The sequence below is a fragment of the Manis pentadactyla genome, chromosome 1 (genome assembly GCF_030020395.1).
Source record: "Manis pentadactyla isolate mManPen7 chromosome 1, mManPen7.hap1, whole genome shotgun sequence".
NCBI classification, from domain to species: domain Eukaryota; kingdom Metazoa; phylum Chordata; class Mammalia; order Pholidota; family Manidae; genus Manis; species Manis pentadactyla.
In genome coordinates, this window is record NC_080019.1 from 71,096,217 (window position 1) to 71,123,203 (window position 26,987).

The following is a 26,987-nucleotide window of genomic DNA, read 5'->3' on the forward strand; positions in this document are numbered from 1 at the left end:
TCTTTCCATCCCTTCACTTTTAGTCTGTGTGTGTCTTTGATTTTGATGTGAGTCTGTTGTAGGCAGTATATTCATGGGTCTGGTTTTTATATCCATTCTATAACTCTGAGTCTTTTGAATGGTGCATTCAGTTCATTTATATTTAGGATTATTATTGATAGATATGTGCTTATTGGCATTGCGGGATTTAGACTTGTGGCTACCAAAGTTCAAGGGCAGCTTCTTTACTATCTAAAGTCTAACTTAAGTCACTTAGTACGCTATTTCAAACACAATCTAAAGGTTCTTTTTTTTCTTCCCCCTCCACTCTTTATATGTTACGTGTCATATTCTGTACTCTTTGTGTGTATCCCTTGACTGACTTTGTGGGTAGTTCATTTAATTTTGCATTTGCTTAGTAATTAATTGGTCTACTTCCTTTACTGTGGTCTTATTTTCTCTGGTGACAGCTATTTAGCCTTAGGAACACTTGCATCTATAGCAGTCCCTCCAAAATATGCTGTAGAGATGGTTTGTGGGACTTAAATTCTCTCAACTTTTGCTTAGCTGGATATTGTTTAATCCCTCATTCAAATCTAAATGATAATCTTGCAGGTAGGTAGAGTATTCCTGGTTCGAGGCTATTTTGTTTCATTGCATTAAATATGTCATGCCACCCACTTCTGGCCTGTACGGTTTCTGCTGAGAAGTCTGATGACAGCCTGATGGGTTTTCCTTTGTATGTGATCTTTTTGCTCTCTTTGGCTGCTTTTAATACTCTCTCCTTGTCCTTGATTTTTGCCATTTTAATTATATGTCTTGGTTGTCTTCCTTGGGTCCCTTATGTTGGGAGATATGTGTACTTCCATTGTCTGAGAGACTATCTCCTTCCCCAGATTGTGGACATTTTGAGCATTTTCTCATAGAGACTTTCTATCCTTTTTTCTCTCTCTTCTGGTATGTCTGTAATATGAATATTGTTTCATTTGAATTGGTCACTCAGTTCTGATTATTCCTTCTTTCCTAGAGATCCTTTTTTCTCTGTGTACCTCAGCTTCTTTGTATTCCTGTTCTCTAATTTCTGTTTCATTTACCATCTCCCCTACTTTATCTAATCTGCTTTTAAATCCCTCAATTGTATGTTTCAATGCAGATACTGTATTTTTTCAAAGTTTCTATCTTTCTTGATGTCCTCCCTGAAATTTCAAATATTTTTCTTTAGCTCTGTGAACATGTTTATGGTTTTTATTTTAAAGTCTTTATCAAGAAGATTGAAGATTTCAGTTTCACTGAGCCCTCTTTCTAGTGTTTGAGGAATTGTGGTTTGTACAGGATTCTTTTGCCATTTCATATTACTAATGTTACTATGGAATAATAACTTTGTGTAGGCAGCTCCCTGTAGTGCCCAGAAGCCCTACTGTCTGGAGCTGCCCAGTATCTGGAGTCATGGTGGGGGTTGCAAATGATCAGCACCCATGCCTGCCAGGACTAAAGAGCTCTTTCCTTCTTCCCTGCTGCAGTGCCTGCCTCCAATGCCACAGCCAATGGGCCAAGAGCAGGTGAAGGTGCCCCGAGTTAGGTCCTTATAATTACTGTAGGCAGGGCCACTCTCCAGTTGGCCTGGCACAAAGGCAGGGGCCGCATGTTTGCAAACCCATGCTGTTCAGGTGGAAGGAATGGCAGGCTGCCTATTGCAGTGGGGGACCTCTGCACTGCATTGCCAGCCAGGGGAATGGAGTGCCAATCTGCTGGTCTGAGTGTGATGGGATGATTTTATTCACCTGTCCTTTCTCTTGAGCAGGAAGTTCTGTGTAATCCTTGCCCCTTCAGCACCCCTCTCATTGTCAGAAGTCTTTCAAAGTACCCACCTTACTTTTGCCCCAGAAAGGCCCGTTGTGGCTACCTATTCTCTACAAGTGGCTGGTATCTCAATCTCTCCGAGTATTCCGCGTGTGTCTGCCTTCCAAACCAACTAATCTCCAGAGCATCATATATTGTGGATTCGTGCTCCTGGAGCATATATTCAGGACTGGGTGTTTAGCAGTCCTGGGCTTCTACTCCGTCCCTGCTCTGTTTCTCTTCCTTCCTCCTGTGAGCTGTGGTTGAGGAAGGGCTTGGGTCCCCCCAGATTGCACTTTACCCTTTTGTGCGATGGTTTCCTCAAATGTAGGCAGTCTTTCTCAGTCTTCAGATTGCTCTTTCCGATTAGTTGTATTTGCTGTATTTTCATGTTATATGTGGTTTTGGGAGGAGGTTTCTGCCTCACTTCTTAGGCCACCATCTTTTTTCCACCTCTCATATTGTTTATTCTTAATTTAAACAAAGTTAAGACTTATTGAAGGATATTTTGGGGGAGTACTAATAGAAAATTTAAAGTTGTGGGAAAAATGATCATAACAGAATGAGACACCATTCTAATAATAGGATATTAGAAAGTGTGAATGCTTATACCTATATTTTGTGTTACTTTGGGTATGTTAATTAAGTGTCTGGCCCTCAATTTCATCATCTTTAGTGAAGATCTGTACTTCACTAAGTTACTGTGAAGATTAAATGAAATCCTTTCTATATTTCCTTTCTACCAACTTAAAACTGGCTGAAAAAATCAACTGAATTTAGCTTAATTTCTTTTCTCCTCTATTTTGATTAGTGGGTAATTAAAATTATTAAATTTCTCTTTTTGCCTCTGCATAAAAATAACAGTTTTCAGTCTTTATGCCATTATCACCTTCAGAATGCTATTATTAATTTATAACATAAATATTCCTGTTAACAAAACACTTTACTGTCTGGACTCCTCAAATGCAGCAACAGAGTGGAATCCATATCTGATTTTAGTTTTCTTGAAAATGTTTGGTTACCAATAACTGTAGCCTAGGAACTTTGAAAATAGATTTTTAAGATGATCAACCTTTTCATTAGTGTCCTTTTTTCCCTCCTAGGTAAAGGTAGTAGATTTATTGACTGATAGAGAGCTGTGTAAAAGTATTACCTGCCTACAATACATTCATTTCTATAATCAGAATCTTCAAATACATTATCATGAAAATATATTATAGAAATCTTACAAAGATTTCTCATAAAAGAATTCTAAACTTTCCATGATCTTGTAATATAAAATGATTATATTCTCCACCCAAAAAAAAAAAAGGACAAAAACCACATGATCATCTCCATAGATGCGGAAACAGCATTCGACAAAATTCAAAATCCATTTATGATAAAAACACTCAACAAAATATGTATAGAAGGCAAGTACCTCAACATAATAAAGGCCATATATGACAAACCCACAGCCAACATCATACTTAACAGTGAGAAGATGAAAGCTTTTCCTCTAAGATCAAAAATAAGACAGGGATGCCCACTCTCCCTGCTTTTATTCAACATAGTACTAGAAATCCTAGCCACAGCAATCAGACAACACAAAGAAATATAAGACATCCAGATTGGTAAGGAAGAAGTCAGACTGTCACTGGTTGCAGATGACATGACATTGTACATAAAAAACCCTAAAGAATCCACTCCAAAACTACTAGAACTAATATCTGAATTCAGCAAAGTTGCAGGATACAAATTAACACACAGAAATTCGTTGCATTCCTATACACTAACAAATGAACTGGCAGAAAGAAATACCAGGAAAACAATTACATTCACAATTGCAACAAAAAGAATAAAATGCCTAAGAATAAACCTGACCAAGGAAGTGAAAGACCTATACTCTGAAAACTACAAGACACACCTAAGAGAAATTAAAGAGGACACTAATAAATGGAAATTCATCCCATGCTCTTGGGTAGGAAGAATTAATATTGTCAAAATGGCCATCCTTCCTAAAGCAATCTACAGGTTCAATGCAATCCCTATCAAAATACCAAAGGCATTCTTCAACAAACTAGAACAAATAGTTCTAAATTTCATATGGAACCACAAAAGACCCTGAATAGCCAAAGCAGTCCTGAGAAGAAAGAATAAAGCAGGGGGATCTTGCTTCCCAACTTCAAGTTCTACCACAAAGCCACAGTAATCAAGACTATTTGGTACTGGCACAAGAACAGACCCACAGACCAATGGAACAGAATAGAGAGTCCAAATATTAACCCAAGCATATATGGTCAATTAATATATGATAAAGGAGCCATGGATGTACAATGGGGAAATGACAGCCTCTTCAACAGCTGATGTTGGCAAAACTGGACAGCTACATGTAAGAGAATGAAACTGGGTTACTGTCTAACTCCATAGACAAAAGTAAACCCTAAATCGATCAAAGACCTGAATGTAAGTCATGAAACCATAAAACCCGGAAGAAAAAACAGGTAAAACTCTCTTGAATATAAACATGAGCAACTTCTTCATGAACATAATCTCCACAGGCAAGGGAAAAAAAAGCAAAAATGAACAAGTGGAACTATATCAAACTAAAAAGCTTCTGTATAGCAAAGGACACCATTAATAGAAGAAAAAAGCATCCCACAGTATGGGAGAATATATTCATAAATGACATATCCAATAAGGTGTTGACATCCAAAATATATAAAGAGCTCATGCACCTCAACAAACATAAATCAAATAATCCAATTAAAAAATGGTCAGAGGAGCTGAACAGACACTTCTCCAAAGAAATTAAGGCCAGCAGGCACACTAAAAGATGCTCCACATCGCTAATCATCAGAGAAATGCAAATTAAAACCATAATGAGATATCACCTCACACCAGTTAGGATGGCCACCATCGAAAAGACAAACAACAACAAATTGTTTTGTTTTTATTTTTTTTGGTGTCATTAATATGTACTTACATGAACGACTTTGCGGTTACTAGATTCCCCCCATTATCAAGTCCCCACCCTGCACTGGCTTATTTTACTGAGCATAATACCCTCTAGCTCCATCAATGTTGGAGCTGCACTATTTACAATAGCCAAGAAACAGAAGCAACCTAAGTGTCCATCAGTAAAAGAAGAAAACAAATGTTGGCAAGGATGTGGAGAAAGGGGAACCCTCCTACACTGCTGGTGGGAATGTAAATTAGTTAAAACATTGTGGAAAGCAGTATGGAAGTTCCTCAAAAAACTAAAAATAGAAATACCATTTGACCCAGGAATTCCACTCCTAGGAATTTACCCTAAGAATGCAGCAGCCCAGTTTTAGAAGACATATGCAACCCTGTGTTTATCGCTGCACTATTTACAATAGCCAAGAAATGGAAGCAACCTAAGTGTCCATCAGTAGATGAATGGATAAAGAAGATATGGTACATATACACAGTGGAATATTATTCAGTCATAAGAAGAAAACAAATCTTACCATTTGCAACAACATGGATGGAGCTAGAGGGTATTATGCTCAGTGAAAGAAGCCAGGCAGAGAAAGACAAGTACCATATGATTTCACTCATCTTTGGAGTATAAGGACAAAGCAAAAACTGAAGGAACAAAACAGCAGCAGACTCACAGAGCCCAAGAATGGACTAATAGTTACCAAAGGAAAAGGGGCTGGGGAGGATGGGTAGGAAGGGAGGGATAAGGGGGAAAAGGGGCATTATGATTAGCACACATAATGTGGGGGGGACGCATGGGGAAGGCAGTATAGCACAGAGAAGACAAGTAGTTATTCTATAGCATCTTACTATGCTGATGGACAGTGACTGTAATGGGGTATGTGGCCGCGACTTGATAATGGGGGGAATCTAGTAACCACAATGTTGTTCATGTAAGTGTATATTGATGATACCAAAAAAATAAAAATAAATAAAAATTATATTCTCAGAGAGAGAAAAGTAGGTGATATAATAGTGTTGAAAACTTTTGACAAGAGAAGGCTTATTATAATATCCAACATTTTTATCAATGCCAGTAAGGAAGGAAATCACAAAAATTGATCATGAGACAAATGTGATCCAAGCTTGCATTTACCTTGTTGCATAGGTAGAACCACACTGAGAATAAATAGCTCCATACTTGGGTAGTTCGTGGTCTTTCAAAAACCAGACTGTACAACACATAGCTTTTTAAACACATTGGACACGATTCATAAAATTTTAATTATTTTCAGCCGTTGTGTAGGAAGCCTTATGAGGGCAAACTAACATACACATACACACCCCTATGCACATAACTATACCTCTAGAACAGTGTTTTTTCCCCACTTGGTAGCACTGAATAATCTGTAAGGAAACTTATCAGAAATGTATCATCTTATAAGAGATCTTTATATGATTTCATAGAAAAATAATGTCTATTAAATCAGACTACAGACTCTCCACCCAAAAGTTATTTGATTCTTTTGCTCCCTAGCATATATAGTAGTATTCTCCTCTGACCCTGATACAACCTTTTTCTTTTAGGTGCTCACCTGGTAGAGGTTATCGATTGCCAACAAGTGCCTTGGTGAACCTTTCTTATGGGAGTCGCTCTGAAACTGAAAATCAGAAGTTGACAGCTATTGTGAAACCACAACCAACTGTGAATCACTATAGCTCAAATGCATCAGTTTCTCCTGGGCATTTGGGAGGCCTGAATCATTCCCCTCAATCACTTTTTGTTCCTACTCAAGTAAGGCTCTTAGTCTTTAATTCTTTCCTCTCCTTTCGCAAATCACAGGCATTTTGTAAGTGGAAATTTAATTTGACTTTGATTCTTAAAGTTTTGGTTGAAGTCAATTTCAGATTTGTTTTAAGATAATTAGCTAATAAAGAATGCTATTGATAGCATTATACCTTTGTTATAAAATTACAGTTATCATAAAGAAGAAAATACATTCATTTAAATAACGAGCTTGAGAATATTTGCTTTCTCTTTACATATTTACTTTTCAGTCTGACCTTTAAATTCTTTTCCTATATAACTCAAATGTCCAATTCTGTTTGCTCTGAAATGACATAAATTTGAAAGGGAAAGGGAAAAAACTATATTATGTTAATCAAAAGCAGTTTTCAAGTTCCCACTCTGTGTGACTCATGAGTGATTTCCTTTATTTCATCTTTCTGAAGACAAAATTTTTTGTTAGATACTTATGTAATCCCATGTCCCCAATCTTAAGCATATTTTTTAATTCAAATAATACATATTTATTATAGACTAATTAGAAACATGGGTAAGGAGATAATGACAGAGGAAACAGTATCTCAAATCTCATAGGTAACCACTGTTAATTTTCATACCTATTTTACCAGTTTTAATCTGCATGAAATCAATTCTTCATTACTAACAGCTGATTTTTTAATCTATTAGAATAATTTTGTGTAAGATGAAGATTTTTTAAATAAAATTATTAGATGTTAGTTTGAATGAGATACATCAGTACATTGGAAGACAAAAAAAATCTGTTGGTAAGGATATTGATTCAGTATAATCTTTTATAGCACTTATTATGCTTTAGTTTTGAGTAAAACCATTCAAAACCAACTTTCACAACATTGTGAAGTCTTCCTTCAGCATTTGAAGACCATTTTCACTCCAGTACTTTTATGATTCCTATACTGAGCTCCAAAAAAAGAACTGAAAGTTCAGATAATGAAATTTATATATCTTGTCTACTGCTATGTAATGAATAAATTTTTTTATTTCTAAGTCTTCATGTTTTCATATTTCAGTTCCTTAAGAAATCTTTTGTGCTTTTCCAGGTACCTACCAAAGATGATGATGAATTTTGCAACATTTGGCAGTCTTTACAGGGATCTGGAAAGGTTCAGCACTTTCAGCCAGCTCTGCAAGAGAAAGTTAGTATACCTTGTTTGATAGAAATTTAATTTAAATACATATATGTTTTTAATATACATATATATATATATATATATATATATATATATATATATATATATATAGATTGATAGATAGATAGGTATTTAAGGTATGCACTGATTAGTTTTCCCCTGAAATCTCATGAAGGAAAATAGCAGTTTTGATTATGAATTTCCATAATTCTCTTTGCCATACATAAAAGTTTTTGTGCCAATGAGTGAGAATATAGATAATTTTTCTTTTAAGTCAGTCTTTGGCTTTTTTTTATTTTTTAGTTGTTTCCAGAATCCTTCTAAGTGTATTTTCAATTCAACAGAAGCCTTAATGGCACTCATTAAGTTACTCATTTCCACTTGAATGTATAGCTTTATGCTAGCAGTAAATTGTCTTAAATATGAGTGAGCAAATTCACATTCCTTGATAGATATTAAGAAGAGGAAATAAATTCTGCTAAGAAAAGTATACTCAGACAAGAAAAGGAAGATGAAAAGGAATGAATTTCTATTGTATGTTTTACTAATTAAAATTACCCATTTTCTCAGCTTAGGTCAAGAAGGAATGTTTTCTCAAGTTTATAAACCACTAGCCTTGTACCATGAGGGCCTCATTTATTTTAATGTCCTCCAGTGATGGTGGCATTATCAGAGCTACAGAGGGAAAAATAGGGAATGATAATAAAAATAAACAAAGTGTGAGTGACAAAATACACAGATCTTCTCTGCCAATATGCTATTGTAAGATTTCCTTAGATTATCCATGTGTCCTTTCTATCTAAATGTAATCCATATTCAGATTTTCAAAACCTCTTTTTCTCTCTAATTTATTTGGTATTACTAACCACTCATTCTTCAAGAGTGCTACATTACCGTTCCTTCATTCATTCACACATATTTATCAAGCACCCACAATGAGCTAGCATTGTTCTATGTAATAAGAATACAGCTATAAACAAAACAAAAATCCTGACCCTCATACAATTAGTAATCTAAGGAGGAGAGCACAATAAAGAAGATACATAAGTAAATTACATGCTATATTAGAGAATAATACATAAGTATGAGAAAAACTACAGGAAAGGAAGATAGGTAATGTTGAGGGGAGAAGAGGTGAGGTTTTGCAGTTTTAAGGGAATGAGCAAAGATTTGAATGAAGTGAAGAATAAGGTATGTAGCTATCTGAGTGGAGAGTATTCCAGACAAATTCAAAGACCCTATTGGGAAGACAATCCCTGGGGTACACAAGGAGGAAAAAGAAGACCATTAAGACTGAATCAGTACATAATTTCCTACATTATATAAGAAATGTAACTATAGCAGTGACATATTGATAACATGAAGGACCTTCCAGGCTGTTATAAGGACATTGGCTTTTATTCAATGAAATGGATTATCGGTGGAGGGTTTTAAGCAGCAGAGTGACATGATCTGTCCTAATTTTAATAGGATCATTCTGCCTGCTATTGTGATAATAGAATGTAGAAGAGCTAGGTAGAAACTGAGATTTTTTAGGGGACTACTGAAATCATCAAAATAGAGTTAATAATGGCTTGGACCAGGGTAGTAGGAGCCTGAGAAAAGTGGTCAAATTCTAGACTTATTTGAGAGGGATTGCCAGCTGATAATGAATTGGATATGGGGATAAAAGAGAGAATGGATTAAAGAATATGATCTTAAGGTCTTAGTAACTAAAAGGATAGAGTGGCTATTAACCCCAATAAAGGTAAGATTGTGGGTCAGGTAGATTTGTGGGGGAAGGCCAGTTCAATTTTTTATGTGGTAAGATTGAGATACATGTTAAACATTTAAGTGCAGGTAAAGAGTTGGACATTTAAGTGGAGAAGTAGAGTTGGACTATGAGTCTGAAAGTCATGGAGGATGTCCAATCTGGAGAGAGAAATTTGGGTGTGTATGAGGGCATGTATCTGTTTATCTATATCTCTTTATCTGTATCCAAGGAAGTAGTTTTTAGGTACAGAGGAAGTCCAAAAACTTAGCCTTAGAGAATTCCACCCTTAAAAGTCAGAGAAACAAGATAAAACTGACAAAGAAGACTGAGAAGAATGGCCAGTGAGACAGGAAGAAAACCAGTAAAGGATGGTGCCTAGATACCAAATGAAGAATGGATATCAAGGACAACAGAGTGATCAACTAAATTAAATGCTGGTTATGGGTCAGTTAAGATGAAAACTGAGAACTGACCATAGAGTTTTGCACATGAGATCATTGGGAATCTTGACAAGGGCTGTTTCAGTAGAGTGACAGTAGTGAAATACTGATTAGAGTGAGTTTAAGAGAGAAGGAGAGGAGAGAGATTGAAGGCAGAAAATATAGGTACTTCCTTCAAGGAGTTATAGTCTGAAAGGAAACATTACCCTGAGTCCCTTCTTGCCTTTCCCCATCTGTTTAACTGTATTAGCCTTTGTTCTTTCAGTCTTTCACTACGGACTCTTCCCTGAAATGCAGCAACATTTTTCTTTTCCCTCTTGCCTTCTTGTTTCACTGGTGACTTTGGCTCTTACCTCTCAGCTAATTACTACTCAGTCTATGTGATTTCATCCCTATCAGTCAAGATCTAACCCTGTATCAGCAGCTTTCTAGAAGACAGGTATAGATGGATTCCCCACCATCACCTCAACCTCAAGATATCTCAGAATGGACCTCACCTAAACTCTCTTCTCTTACCCTTATTTCTAATACTACCATTTCCCCATGCATATAATCCGAAAAGCATGGAGTCAAAAAACATTTGCTCTTTCTTTCTAATACTGCTTTGCAGTAAGAAACTCTAATTATTTATTTCTTCTCAATTCCCACAGCTGAACCTTAGATTGTCATCCCATTCCTAGATTAACCTCCTGTCTGTGCTTCCTGTTCCTTAATCTTTCCTTTCTGGTCCTTCTTCCCTACTACTGTCTGAAAAATCTTTCCCAAAGATCCTCTCATGTATGTTAGCCCCATGACACAAATGGGCAAAGTGTCTAATTAATAAGAGTTCCATGGCTTTGAACTCAGTTTAGTCCTGGAAGTACTGTGCTATGATAAATTTGACACTGGACCTGGAATCAGGAAATTAGGTTTTGTGACTCAAACTCACCAAATATAATATCCCTGGATCTGTGTGGCCTCATGTGTAAAATTAAGGCATGGACTTAGATGACCTCTGAGATCTTCCAGCCCTAAAATAGTGTTCTTCAAATAGTCTAGAAGGTATAAGGCACCCTGTTTAGTACTAACAGACTTCAATCTCAATGCAAACTAATAACTAGTCCTTGTTTGATCTAACCCTACCTAATTCTTTCTTTTTATGGCCCTACCTAATTCTTATATAAAGTGTGTCCAACTATTTAGTAAAATGGTCTGGTCTGTTCCAGTCATATTGGTCTCTCTACTTTCCATTACCCACAAATGGATAATTCCCATTTTGGGTATTCTTATTGTTCCTTCTACTTAGGATGCCCTTTCCTCTCTCACTACTAAAATTTCACTAGGTCTTAGTCAAGGTCTGCTAGTTTTACCACCCATTTCCTTGAGAGGAACTCAACACTTGATATTATATTTCCTCAGAATCCACTGCATACATCTCCTGTTGTTGGGTACTTTTCATTATTTGTGTCAGCTGAACCCTCCCAAGTTAATCTCCTATATTCCAAAAATTTTGTGCTACCATGTATAACACTTACATCCATGAAACATTTAATAAACAACATGATTATTCATCTGATGAGCAAATTCTTTCTCTCTATCCATCTCTATCTGTCAACATGATTAAAAACAAGTATTCAAGCTTTTGGAAAAGGCAAAATTATGGAAACGGTAAAAAGATCAGTGGTTGCCAAGGGTTTAGCAAGAAAGGGAGGGATGAATAGATAGAACACAGAGGATTTTTAGAACATTGAAAATACTCTGTGTGATACTACAGTGCTATGTAGATACATGTCATTATATATTTGCCCAAACCCATAAACTATACACCACAAAGAGTGAACTCAGTGTAAACTATGGACTTTTGGTAATAATGATGTGTCAGTGTAGGTTCAACATTTATAACAAATGTACCACTTGGGTGGGGGATGTTGATAATGGCCATGCAACTGTGGGAGCAGGGTATAACATGAGAACTCTCTGTACCTTCCTCACAATTTTGTTGTGAACCTAAAACTGCTCTAAAAAAACAGTCTTTAAAAAAAAAATTCAAGCCTTTATTGGTAAAATTTGAAAATGTGACTGACACAAATAGCTTTATATAGCTATCAAAAGGAACAAACCAAAAAACTGTACCCAAACCTAGAATATTTTTTCTTTCTAATAAACTTCTGGCACCCTTTTTCTCCGAAATGGTACTGTGAACATGGGTTTTAGAGTTAGAGTTCAAATGTCAGCTGCCTGTGACTTATTTCTATAACCAAATTACTTTCATCACTTTGAGCCTCAGTTTACTCATCTATAAAATGGAATCAAAATATACCATAACATTTTTATGATTATAACATTATTTTGATATGATATATGATAATGCATGCAAATATATCTTACCACACCTGGCACATAATAGACACACAGTATTTGTTCATACCCATCTATTGATCCTCATGTTACCTTCCAATTACCTTTCTTAGAGTTAAACTGCCCCAATGTACCTGCTGTAGTGCACAGTCCCACCAGCCAGTAATACTATGCTGATGGAAGTCTCCTGGCCCTTACAACTCTCAAAGATGAAAGAGCCCTGGTGTTCCTGTGCATTTGAGCTCATTGGACCTTCCTTCACACTCTGGGGCATATCACAACTATTTTGGAGCATTCCCACTGCCAACTAGGACATGATGTGCCTTTGTACCCCATGTTCATTTATCTGTGTCCAGAAGAAAATTAATAGGGCCCACCAAAAGCAAAATTGTGAAATGACTAATTTGTATTGAACATCTCTAGCCTATGCGTCTGCTTCCTTTCCTGCTTCAACTGTGGCAAGTTAACTGTCTCTTTTTCCTTCAGGCCTCCTCTCCATATCAGAAAACAAAAGGATATAATATGATCTGTGTATGAAACTTTCTCATACCATTTTACTAATTCTGTCCATTCATGCACTATCGTAATTACTATAGCTTTATTACCAGTCTTGCTATCTGGTAGTAGTCTTCCATCATTTGAAAACCTTGACAATATAAATACCAGTTAATAAAAATCAGGTAGTGGGGGAAGGAATATGGAAGGGCTAATATCCTCAGTTTTCATAATAGGCAGAAATCATGAATTCTATAAACTTTTTAATGGAGATTTTTTAAATAACAAAGTCAAGAGAATAGTATAATGAACAACAGGTACCTACCCCTTACCTTGCACATGTCCAACCCTATTTCTTTTATAACACCTACTCATTTTCCCACTACACCTACCTCAGGGATAGAATTATTTTGCAGCAAATGTAGAGACATCTTTCAAGGTTGATGGTTCTGTGATGAAGAAGCATTTACCTGAAGTTTAATCTTTTCTTTAGTTTCTATATTAACTTCAAGAAAAATTAGATTTCTTGCTATTAAAAGGAGTATTTTTTGTAAAATAATTGTTTTCTATATATCTTGCTATCTAATCATGCATAGAAAAATGTCTGGAGTGATTATTATGTTAATGAATATTTCTGGATGATTAGTGTTTTTTTAAAATTCTATATACTGTTCTTCATTTTTTTGTAATGAACTGCATAATTTTTTATAAAATAATATATTTATTAAACATCGAGGAAAAGTAGTTATAATATTGAGTTTGTTTAAATCATTTATAAGAATTTTAATTTTCAGGGTTCAGTTCTACCTCAAGAAATAAGTCAAGTGACTCAACATCATAAATCTGACTTTAATGACAACAGTATGAAATGTCAGCAAAGAAAACATGAGCATCCCAGAAAATGTAAGTTAGAAAAGTATACTTGTGTTGCTGCTTCCTTTTATTTTTTATTATTATTTCCCTTTATTTTTATTAATTAACATTTTTGGGTAATAATTCACATACCATAAAATTCATCCTTTTAAAGAATATAATCAGTGTTTTTTTCTTTCTTCACAAAATTGTACAACCAATGCCACTATCTAAATTTAGAACATTTCATCATCCCAAAAAGAACCACAATACCTATTAGCAATCATTCCTTTAGTCCCTGGCAACTACTAATTTACTTTCTGCCTTTATGGACTGACCTATTCTGGATCTTGCATATAAATGGAATCATAAAATATGTGACCTTTTACGACTGGCTTCCTTCACTTGGCATGTTTTCAAGGTTTGTCCATGTTGTAGCATGTATCAGTACTGTATTCCTTTTTATGGGTGAATTATATTCCATTATGAAACTACATTTTGTTTATGCATTCATCCATTGATAGACATTTGGTTTGTTTCCACTTCGGGGCTATAATGAATATTGCCGCTGTGAATATCCACATGCAAGTTTCTGTGTGAACATGTGTTTACAATTCTCTTGGGTATATACGATGAGTATAATTACCGAGTTACATGTTAACTCTATGTTTAACTTTTTATGGAACTACAAAACTGTTTTCCAAAATGGCTATGCCATTTTGCATTCCTATTATAGCCATCCTGGTAGTTGTAACCTGGAGTCTTCTTGTATCATTTGTAATTCATTAATGACTAATAATAACCATCTTTTCATGTACTTACTGGTTGTTTGTATATCTTTGGAGAAATGTCAGATCCTTCACTCATTTTAAAATTGAGTTAGTTGTCAAGTTATTTGTCCTTTAGTTATAAGATTTCTTTGTATAATTCCGTGTACAACATGCTTATCCAATATTTGATTTGCAAATATGTGTTCTCCTATTGGTGTCCTTTAACTTTCTTTATAGTGTCCTTGAAGCACAGAAGTTTTTTTATTTTGATAAAGTCCAATTTACCTATTTTTTCTATTTTTTCTTTGGTTGCTTGTGCTTAGGTATCATATCTAAGAAACCATTGCCTAATCCAAGATTGCAAAGATTTATACCTATGTTTTCTCCTAAGAGTTTTATAGCTTTAGCTCTTCACATTTAGGTCTCTTTTTCCATTTTTAAGTAATTGTTTGTATTTGGTATGAGGTTAGGATCTATATTCAGTTTTTGCATGTGGATATCCAGTTTTCCCAGCACCATTTGCTGAAAGACTATTCTTTTCCCATTGAATTCTTTTGGCACTCCATTGAATTTTCTTGATACCTTGTGAAAAGTCAATTGACCATAGATGTATGGGTTTATTTCTGGCCTCTCAATTCTATTCCACGCCATCTTTATGTGAGCAACACACCATCTTAATTAGTGTAGCTTTGTTAGACATTTTGAAATTGAGAAGTCTGAGTCCTACAACTTTTCTTTTTCAAGATTGTTTTGTCTGTCTGGTCTCTTGCATTTCCATATGAATTTTAGGATCAGCTTGTCTATTTCTATAAAAATGGCAACTAGAATTTTTATAGGATTGCATTGCTTCTGTAGATAACTTTGGATAGTGTTGTCATCTTAACAATATTAATTCTGCCTATCCATGAACACAAAATGGCTATTTATTTAGGTCTTTAATTTCTTTCAATTATGTTTTGTAGTTTTCATTGTATAAGACTTGCACTTTTTTTGTTAAATTTATTCCCAAGTATTTTATTCTTTTTGATGTTATTGTCAGTAGAACTTTTTTCTTAACTTTTTTGTGGGGGTGAGGGAGATTGCTTATTTCTATTTATAGAAATAAACTGACTTTTGTGTGTTGATCTGTATCCTGCCACCTTGCTGAACTTTATTAGCTGTAATTTGTTGTGGCTTCTACAAATAGAAATAGTTTTATTTCTTCTTACATAATCTGGATGCTTTTTATTTCTTTTCCTTGCCTACTTGTTGTGGCTAGAACCATCAGTACAATGTTGAACAGCAGCAGTGGTGAGAGCACAACCCTTGTCCTGATCATAGGGGTAAGCTTTCAGTCTGTCAGCATTAAATGTAATGTTAACTATGGGGTTTGGTAGATGCTCTTTATTAGGTGAGGAAGTTCACTTCTATTCCTAGGCTTTTTTCTTTGAGTGATGCTACATTTTATCAAATACTATTTCTGTGGCTAATGAAATATGGTGTAATCTATTGATGGTTTTTCATATGTTGAACCAACCTTGCATTCCTGAGATAAATCCCACTAGGTCATGGTATATATTCCTTTTTATATGCTGCAAGATTCAATTTGCTAGTATTTGGTTGAGGACTTTTGCGTCTATATTCTTAAGGGATATTTATAATTTTCTTGTAATGTCTTTGATTTTGATATCATTGATAATACTGACTTCATAGGATATTGGTAATAACACTTTGAAAGACCTAAAGCCTCATTCTGATCTCTCTAGGGCAGCCAGAGTGTTGGTTTTTACCCAAAATGCTGGCTGTTATTTTTTAAGGCTACTTGGAACTGGAAAGTGGGGAATGGTACTAGGGCAAGTTAAAATGCCACAAAGCTCACTATTCTGAAATTCAGTCTTTTATTTTGAAAAAACACTCCTGGATTGATGCGAATATTTGATTAACTTCCACAGTTAGGAAAATTTGGATTTTGGTAATTTATGGCCATTTTCTCATTCTTTTTATGGAGAAGACAATTTTTAGAGGTACTTACTCTGATACTTTGCTCATGTCCCCTAACTACTTTTTGAGATAAATTTTATTTAGGGTAATCCAGTTAATGTTTTTGTGTGTAAATAACTTGTCTATTAAATCTGTAAATGTATTACAGATTTCTGTAACTATATTACAGATTTCTGTTAAAAATATGTGTAAATATTTTGTTGTTAATATTCTCTTAAAAATTTGTGTATTTTACTTTTTTCATGCCTTCACTAGTGTCTGTTGAGTTCCAGGGGCATTAGGAAATACAAATGCAGAGATGAGAATCTTCATTTTATAGTTGCTTTGTCTCTTCTTTTGACCAAAGTATTCCCAAATTGCCACAAATTGCTCTATATGTTCAAAATATGACTCATTTGTTATTCATTAATTTATTTATTCAGCTGCTATTTTAGGTGCTAGGGATACATGAGTGAACAAGGCAGACAAGTTTTCAGGCCTAATGGACTTGACATTCTAAGGTGGAGACTGATAGTAAGCAAATATTAAATTCCATAATCTTTTGTAATAATAAGTGCTATGATGAAAAACAAAAGATTAAGAAGATAGAGTGATGGGGTGCTATATTAAACAGGGTAATCAGGGAATGCCCCTCTGAGGACATAACATTTGATCAGAGAACCAAATAAAAGGTATACAGGGGTAAGCTAAGTAGAAAGCAGCTTGCTGAAGAACTTTCTAGCAGTAGAAAGTTATAGCAGAGTCCTGCATCTAATTTATTATGTTTTATATATGCCTGGCATTTTGTGCATTTATGTATTACATGTAGTATAAGACTAGTCTTTAAAAATATTTTTCTAAAAAGCTATTTCAAAAAAGTTTTGTGGTTTTATAACTTTGATTCAGTTTAATAAGTGCCAAACTCTTTTGCATCAATATCTATATGTTATTTTTGTTTCTTTTATATTTCAAGCTAAAGATAGATTAATGTCCCATAAATCCAAAAAATATAGCTTAAATATTTTATATTTAATTGAAATGCATTGTGATTTTTCTTCAAATTATTGTCCAAATAAATGTATGTAAATTGATTTATATAATATTTCAATTAGTTTTCCTGTGTATATGTCTCAACAAAGGTTTTTTTCTAATTGAAGTATCATTGATATATAATCTTATATTGGTTTCAAGTATACAACACAGTGGTTCAACAGTTACCCATATTATTAAATCCTTAGCCCCACTAGTGCGGTTATTATCTGTCAACATAGAAAGATGTTACAGAATCATTAGCTATATTCTCTATGCTGTACTACCATCCCAGTGATCAACTTATATTATGATTGAGAATTTTTGTGCCCCTTTTTTCCTCTCACCCTCTCCAATCACCCACCCACTCCCATACCCATGTTAACCACCAGAGATTTCAAAGGCTCTATGAGTCTATAGATATTTCATTCATTTTGTTTTGTTTTGTTTATAGATACCACAAATAAGTGAAATTATATGGTATTTATCTTTCTCTGCCTGGCTTATTTCACTTAACATAATATCCTCTAGGTCCATCCATATTGTCCCAAAGGACAGTATTTCTTTCTTTTATGGCAGAGTAATATTCCATTGTTATATATACCACGTGTGTATAGGTACCACATCTGCTTTTTCCACTCATCTGTTGATAGACACTTAGTTGCTTCCATGACTTGGCTATTGTGAATAATGCAGTGATAAACATAAGGGTGCATGTATCTTTTTAAATCAGGAATTTTTTTCTTTCGGTAAATTCCTAGAAGTGGGATTACTGGGTGGTATGATATTTCTACTTTTAGTTTTTTGAGGAAATTCCATACTGCTTTTCACATGGGCTGCACCAATTTATATTCGCACCAATAGTATAGAAGGGTTCCCTTTTCTCCACATCCTCGCCAACTCTTGTTATTTTTGTCTTCTGGATGGCTGCCATTCTGACTTTTGGGAGGTACTATCTCGTTGTGGTTTTGATTTGTATTTCCCTGATGATTAGCACAGTAGAGCATCTTTTCATGTGCCTCTTGGCCAACTGTATGTCTTCTTTGGAGATATGTCTGTTCAGGTCCTCCACCCATTTTTTAGTCGGGTTTTTTGGTTGGTTTGTTTGGGATTTTTTCTGGTGTTGAGGCATAGGAGTTCTTTACATAGTTTGGATGTTAACCCCTTACTGGATGAACTGCTGATGAATATATTCTCCCATACTTTTGGTTGCCTTTTTGTTTTGGTGGTTGTGTCCTTTGCTGTACAGAAGCTCTTTAGTTTGATGTAGTCCCACTTGCTCATTTTGATTTTGTTTTCCTTATCTGAGGAGATGTGTCCAAAAAACAATTGCTCAAGTTTATGTTCAGGAGATTTTTGCCCATGTTTTTTCCTAAGAACTTTATACTTTCATGTCCTACATTTAGGTCTTTGATCCATTTTGAGTTTTCTTTCATGTATGGAGTTAGACAGTAATCCAATTTCTTTCTGTCGCATGTAGCTGTCCAATTTTCCCAATACCAGTTACTAAAGAGACTTTTTTCCATTGTATATTCATGGCTTTATTACTGTATATTAATTTACCATTTATGCATGGGTTTATTTCTGGGCTCTGTATTCTGTTCCATTGATCTATAGGTCTGTTCTTGTGCCAGTACCACACTGTTTTGATGACTATAGCTTTGTGGTATAGCTTGAACACACCCATAATACACCAGCTTTGTTCTTCCCTCTCAGGATAGCTTTGGCTATTTGGAGTCTTTATGGCTCCATATGAATTTTGGGATTATTTGCTCTCATTCACTGAAAAATGCCAGTGGTATTTTGACAGGGGTTGCATCGAATCTGTTAATTGTTTTGGGCAAGATTGCCATTTTGACAATATTAATTCTTCCTATCCATGAGCATGGGATAGATTTCCATTTATTTGTCTCATTGTTAATTTCTGTCCTCAGTGTCTTACAGTTTTCAGAGTGCAGGTCTTTCACCTTGGTTAGGTTTATTTAGTATTTTATTCTTTTTGCTGCAGTTATAAATGGAATTGCTTTCCTGATTTCCCTTTCTGCTAGTTCATTGTTAGTGAATAGGAATACAACAGATTTCTATACATTAATTTAGTATCCAGCAACTTTGCTGAATCTAGTTGTTAGTTCTAATAGTTTTTTGGTGGAGTCTTTAGGGTTTCCCATGTATAATATCATGTCATCTGCAAATAGTGGTGATTTGCATGCCTTTTATCTTTTTATCTTATCTGATTGTTCTGTCTAGGACCTCCAGTACTATGTTGAATAAAAGTGAGAGTGGACATCCTTGTCCCAGATTCTAGAGGAAAAGCTTTCAGCTTTTCTCCATTCAGTATGATGTTAGTATGACCTTTATTATGTTGAGGTACATACCCTCTATACCCATTTTGTTGAGCGTTTTTGTCATAAATTGATACTGAATTTTGCCAAATGCTTTTTCAGCATCTATTGAGATGATCATACGGTGTTTATCCTTCTTTTTGTTAATGTGGTGTATGATGGTGATTGATTTACAAATATTGTACCATCCTTGCCTTCCTGGAATAAATCCTACTTGTTCGTGATGGATAATCCTTTTGATGTATTTTTGAATTAGGTTTCCCAATTTTTTGTTGAGGATTTCTTCATCTATGTTCATCAGGGACATTGGTTGAAAATTTTATTTTTCTGTGGTTTCATTGTCTGATTTTGGCATTAATGATGCAGACCTCACAGAATGTGTTTGGAAGTATTCCCTCTTTTTCCACTTTTTGGAATACTTTCAGAGGAATGGGTATTAACTCTTCTTGAAATGTTTGATAAAATTCAGCTGTGAAGTTTTTTGATTACCAATTCAATTTCATTACTGATAATTGGTCTGTTCAGATTTCTTTTTCTTCCTGGGCCAGACTTGGAAGGTTGTACATTTCTAGGAATTTTTCTATTTTTTCTAGGTTGTCCAATTTATTGGCATATAATTTTTCATAGAATTCTCAACAGTAGTTCTTTGTGTTTCTGTTGTATCCATTGTGACTATTTTTATTTCTGATTTGGTTTATTTGTGTCCTCTTTCTTTTTTTCTTGACAAGTCTGGCTAGGGGTTTGTCTCTTTTGTTTACCTACTCAAAGAACCAGCTCTTGGTTTCATTGATTTTTTTCTCTATTGTTTTATTCTCTATTCTATTTACTTCTTCTGTGATCTTTATTTTGCCCCTTCTGCAAACTTTGATTTCCTTCTTCTTCTTTTTTCTAGTTTCTTTAATTGTGAGATTAAACTGTTTATTTGAGCTTGTCCTACTTTCTTGAAGTTGGCCCATATCACTGTGTACTTCCCTCTTAGAACCTCTTTTCTTGCATCCCACAAGTTTGGAACTGTTGTATTTTTGTTTTCATTTGTCTCCATGTACTGCTTGTTTTCTGTTTTGATTTGTTCATATAGCCATTGAATATTTAGAAGTGTGTTGTTTTGCTTTGATGTGTTTGTAGGCCTTATTGTTTTCTTTGTATAATTTATTTCCAGTTTCATATACCATTGTGGTCTGAGTAGTGGCTTGATACAATTTCAATCTTTTCTAATTTATTGAGGCTCTTTTTGTAGGCTAGTATGTGATCTTTTCTCAAGAACATTCCATGTGCACTTGAGAAAAATGTGTATCCTGCTTCTTTGGGGTGGAATATTCTATAGATATTTGTTAAGTCCATGTGATCTAAGTGTTGTTCAGTGCCTCTGTTTCCTTATTTATTTTCTGTCTGGATGATCTGTCCATTGACGTAACTGGGGTGGTAAAGTCACCTAATATGATTGAATTGCAGTCTGAATTTAGCTCTGTTAGTATTTGTTTTACACATTTACATGCTTCGATGATGAGTGCATAGATACTCATAAATGTACATCCTCTTGTGGGTCTGATCCCTTTATCATTATGTAATGTCCTTCATTTTCTCTTGTTACTCTCTTTGTTTTGAAGTCTATTTTCTGTGATATATGTACACTATTCCTGCTTTTTTCTCCCTATTATTTGCATGAAATATCTTTTTCCATTTCCTTCACTTTCAGGCGATGTATGTCATTAACTCTGAAAATAGGCATATTTATGACTCTTGTTTCTTTATCCGTTCTGCCATTCTCTGTCTTTTGATTGGTGCATTCAGTTCATTTACATTTGAGGTAATTATTGATACATATATACTTACTGCCAATTTATTAATTGTTTTCTTTTTTTTTGTAGTTTCTCTCTGTTCCTTTCTCTCTTATACTCTTCTCTTGTTATTCAGTGGTTTTCTTTAGTGCTGTGATTGGATTTCTTTTGTATGTATGGTGTGTGTCTGTGTTATCTATTATAGGTTTTAGGTTTGTGGTTACCATATGGTTCATGGATAGTTTCCTAAATATGTAACAGTCTATTTTAAGTTGATGGTCACTTTTATTTGGACACAATCTAAAAGTACTTCTTTGTTATTATTCTTCCTCCTTCACACTTTAGGTATTAGATGTCATAATCTGCATTTTTTTGTGTGTATCCCTTCACTGATCTTGTGTATAATTGGTTTTACTACTTTTGTTTTAATTTCATAGTTGCTTGGTAATCAATTGGTCTATTACCTTTACTGTGAATTTATTTTCACTGGCAAAAACTATTTAGGCTTAAGAACATTTCCATCTCAAAAGTCCCTTTACTCCTGTAATGCCAGTTTAGAAGTTGTAAATTCCGTCAACCTTCATTTATCTAGAAAATGTTTAATCTCCTTCAAATTTAAATGACAATCTTGCTGGAAATGGGATTCTTGGTTGAAGGTCCTTCTGTTTCAATACATTAAATATTTCATGCCACTCCCTTCTGGCCTGTAAAGTTTCTGCTGAGAAGTCTGCTGGTAGCCTGATGTAGTTTCCCTTATGAGTAATCTATTTTCTCTTTCTGGCTGCTTTCAATACCCTCTCCTTATTCTTAATCTTTATCATTTAATTATTGTATGTCTTGGTGTTTTCTCCCTAGGGTTCCTTTTGTTAGGGGCTCTATGGGCTTCCAGTACCTGGGTGTCTATTTCCTTCCCCAGATTGGGGGAGGTTTCAGAAATTATTTCTTCAAAGAGATTTTCTTACTCCTTTGTCTCTTCTCCATCTGGTACCCCTATTATGCAATTATTGTTTTGTTTGAAGTTGTCATACAGCTCTCTTAGCATCCTCTCATTTTTAGATATTCTTTTTTCTCTCTGTTCTTCAGCTTCATTGTGTTCCATTCTCTAATTTCCATCTCATTGGTTGTCTCCTTTACTTGCAGCAATCCCTCCATTGTATTTTCATTTCAGTTCCTGTATTCTTTAGCTCTGGCTCTTTTTCAACTCTTCTGTCTCTTTGTTGAAGTCTTCCCTGAGATCATCAATACTTTTCCACAGATCAGTGAGCATAATTATGACTGTTAATTAGACAATTTTATCAAGAAGATTGATGATCTCTGTTTCATTTAGCCCTCTTTCTGGTGCCTTATTCTGTACTTTTATTTGGAACATATATCCTCTGCCTCGTCATTTTGCCACAGTTGCTGTGTGTCTTCCTTTATTAGATGGATCTGCTCTGCCGCCTGTTCTAGCGAGTAATGGCTTTATGAAGAAGGCATCCTGTGGTTCCTAGAAGCTCAAGACTCTTTACTCACCAGTGTCTGCTTCTCCTTTGTGGTGGAGCCCCAGTTGATGTTGGTGGGCTGTGGGCAGGCCGCCTTTCTACCTATCTGCCAGTAGTGCCTGATCTCAGTCCACCATAGGTGGTAGCTCACCTCAGCTTGCCCTTTGTAAGCCGAGCAGCAGTGCTTTTGCTAGGATTGTTGTGGGCAGGGCTGCCCTCTGCCTGCCCTGCAGCAATGACTGTGTTGCTGGGCTGACAGGGTGGCTGGGGCCAGTACTCAGGATATCATGGTGCTGTGCTACACCACCAGTGAGGAAGAAGGAATGCTTGGAGGTGGCTCCCACAGGCTTCTGCCCAGTTGGACTGAGACAGGGCCAAGAAAGCTGAGAAAGCCTCCCTTTGCCTGCCAAGCAGCAAATTCTGACCACTGCTGGGCCCAGCTGGTCAGTGAGCAGGCATGTGTATAGGGAAGCACCTTGGAGCAGAGCCACCATTGAAGGTGAAGGAGTGTTTGAGACTCCCATGAGCACCTGACCTGTTAGTTTGAGGGAAGGCTGGGGAAGTGTCCACCTGCCCTTTCTTCTGCAGAGAAAACTGCCCAACTCTTGCCCCTATGGTACCCTTCCTGTTGCTGTTAAATCTTTCAAATGGTCTCCTCTGTGTTGGGTCTCAGCAGAACTGATGGGAGCGTGCCTGTCCTCCACAAGTGACTAGAATCTCAGCCTCTCAGAGTGCTCCAACTCTCCCTGGTGTCCAGCCCCATTAATCACTAAAGCCCAATGCAATGTGGACTTGTGTTCCCAGAGCAGATCTCCAGGGCCATGTATGAAGAGTTCCTGAGCATTTATCCCCTTTCCCTCCCTGCTCCGCTCCTCTCCCTCCTTCTTGTGGGCTGGAATTGGATAATGGCTGGGGTCCCAGTTGATCATTGCTCTGACACTTTACCCTTCTCTGTATGGTCTTCTCTTCACCAGGTGTAGATGGTCTGTTCTGCAGCCTTCAGGTCACTTTCAGGGTTAGTTGTATCTGCCTTAGTTGCTTCCTCGGTTTGCATGTGGGAGGAGGTTTCCATTTTGCCTTCTTACTCCACCATCTGCCTCCCCACCCCAACTCAGGTTTAATGTCATACATGTCAATTCACTTTTTCTTTTCCTTCTTTTGTAAGATTACTTCCTTCCCTTGCCCTCTCTTTCTTCCTTCCCTTCCCTTCTTCCTGCCCCGTCCGCCTTTCTTTTCTCCCCTCTCTCTGTTCTCTCTCTTCCCATCTTTGCCCCTTCCTTTGCTCCTCTGTCATCCCAACCCTTCTATCTTATTCCCTTCCCTTGCCTTTTTTCTTCACCCCCTTACCCTCTCTTTCCTCTCCCTCCCTCCCTCCTTCCTTCCTTCTTTTTTCTTTCTTCCTTCCTCTTCTAATTCATCCTTTTCATTTCTTCTACCATTCCCCAATTCCCCCTTAACAGGAAGACTAAAATAGCTTTCTAATTGATCTCTTAATCTCCTTCTATGAATCCAGCTGGCCACTATCATATTTTAATCTTCTAAGGCACAATTCTGATCAGCTCACTACTTGCTCAAAACACTTCCATGATTTGTTTCCCATTGCCTACTACCAGTTGAGCACCATTATACTCTTTAACTTCCAGCAGAACTGGTCTATTTAGAGTTCCATAAATACAGTGCTTGCTTTCTGATTCTGTCTTTTTTCCTATTGTTTCCTTTTCCTGGAATGCTTAGCTTCCTATTCTGCCCTTTGGAAACCTACCATCCTTCAAGTTTCAATGAAATGCCACTTTTTCATTTCCCTTATTGTTATTATCTGTGAGTATTTCTTCTCCACCTCATCTCAGTGATAGTTCTCAAGATCAAAGCCGTTGTCTTCTTGGAATTTTTTACACAGTGTCTTGCTGTGGTATTTGGTGAATTTAATTGGTGTGCAGCAGGTTTTTTCATTTATCAAAATTTCTATTTTCTTGTTCTAGTTAAAGAAGAGTATAAGAGTCCTAAAACTGATAGTCGGTCACAAAAAATGTCAAATAAGCAGGTAAGCTTTCTTAACATCAAGTATCTAGTAGCCAAGTTACTATTGCAATTGATGGCTCTGTTATCTGAATTTTGTGACCCTTTCAACCAAATCCATAGGGTTTCAGGTAGGAGAGTTGTTTAAGTGTAGCCTGGTTGTCACTTGGATAGGAGGTTACAATGCTAGAGTCCAGAATTTGGGACTAGAGATACCTGCAGTCCTGGTTCTGCCATTTAATAATTGGGTGGCCTTGAGCAATTCACTATACCTCTCACAGCCTCAATTTCTTCATCTTTAAAATGGAAATAAAAAGGGATCACTTGTCTGTCTCAATATATATAGTCTGTATATACATACATACAGGAATGTACATAGGTATATATGTATAAAACATGTGGAAAAATGTTTATATATACAATGAAATTCTGTTGATCAACATAGCAAAGTTAACAAGTCTGAGGACTTAGGTTGGTGGAAGCTGAGATCAATTATGTTTTATATAGTCTTATATAAGGAGTATGTATATATGTTATAACCAAAGAATACATTTTCAGTCTAAAAACATTCAAAATATATACTTACATGCATTTTCTATATACATACTATATTTTAATACAAAGTTTAAAAATTATATCCCATCAACTAGTAATATATTAAGTCTATAAAAGACATCTTAGCAGAATATTTGGCACATGACAATAAAGTTAGTTCTAAGTAAATGGAACCCATTAGTATTTAGATACCAGTAAATGGTTGAATTACGTGACTTTTGAGGCCCTCTCCTCTGAAGATTTTATGTTATGCTTCCTTTTTATGGAGAAGGAATTTATAAATTATTTGTGCCATGGACCTCTTTGGTGAAGCAATTGAACTCTTTCTCAGAATGTTTTTAATGCTAAAATAAAGCATGTAAGATTTGAGAAAAACCAACTATATTGAAGTACAATTAGAATCACTTCAGTTGTAGCTTATTGCCTACAAACTATCACCTTCAAATCATAATTGAAGGGAATGCTAAATCTCATGTAACAGTTACTGAAAATAAAGATTTTTTTCTTCATTCAAGTGACAGGCCCCCTTTTTTTCTTATGACATGAAAGGAAAATATCTCGTGACATTAAAAAATGTAGAAAAGTTTACAGTGATTTAGAACACTCTTCATAAGTAACTATAAATTTTACTTGCACAAAAAGCTCATTCTTACTCTTTTATAGACTTTTGGAGGGCCTGTCAAATGTAATACTAAGCTACTGAAGAGAAATGAAAATACAGAAGTCTCAGACAACCAAAAGTTTGTGACTGGTTATCCAAATGCTATTGATAAGGTAACAGACCATTTATTCAATTTTTCTTCCCAAATTTTAACACCTGGGAAGACAATTGGATAAAAAATAAAATGATCATTTTTGTACATAAAACTCTTAGCTTTTTTCATTCCTTGTACTTTTGTCTTCATGCACAAAATATTTATTCTTTCAGCATAACCATGGAATTGAGAACTTTTTAGCATCTTTGAATATCTCCACACAAAATGAAGTACAGTCATCTCATCATGAAGCACTTACAAGTGAAGAACATTTGTCACCACAGTCATTTGCTATGGTTCGTATTTTGTATGAGCTTCTATTCTATGGTAATTTCACTATGGCTGGCCATGCATACATACCCCTGCAACTGTTAAAACACTTTTATGACATGTCTAGAGTGTGTGTTGCATCATTATTGTCATCCTATGAGGGAAAGCCAGATGCCCTGGGCAGTTCAGCCATCTTTTTCTTTTTTCTCTTTAGAATGCTAGCTCCCTTGGTTTCAAACATTGCTCCTAGGTGATTTGGTCAAAGGTTAAATAGAAGGTTAAGTATTGTTTCTATGCCAGGAAATGTGGATTTTTTTTTCAATCTAGACTATTGATTTTGCTTACCACCTATCTGAATGTAGTTATCATCTCAATATTTAACAATAGAACTCATTAAAAGAAGGATCAATAAACCTAATGTTAACTTTTCTTCTCCCACCTCCCACCATCTCCATAC

The 26,987-nt window shown here is 35.6% G+C and overlaps 1 protein-coding gene across 1 annotated transcript in view; it reads left to right on the forward strand.

The window, feature by feature from the left end:
• XRN1 (5'-3' exoribonuclease 1) overlaps positions 1-26,987 on the forward strand; it is a 177,551-nt gene that overhangs the window by 132,766 nt on the left and 17,798 nt on the right. Inside the window, 5 exon segments of the mRNA XM_057498318.1 lie at positions 6,331-6,538; positions 7,609-7,704; positions 13,518-13,626; positions 24,914-24,975; positions 26,434-26,556. Coding sequence (XP_057354301.1) covers positions 6,331-6,538; positions 7,609-7,704; positions 13,518-13,626; positions 24,914-24,975; positions 26,434-26,556 — 598 coding nt within the window.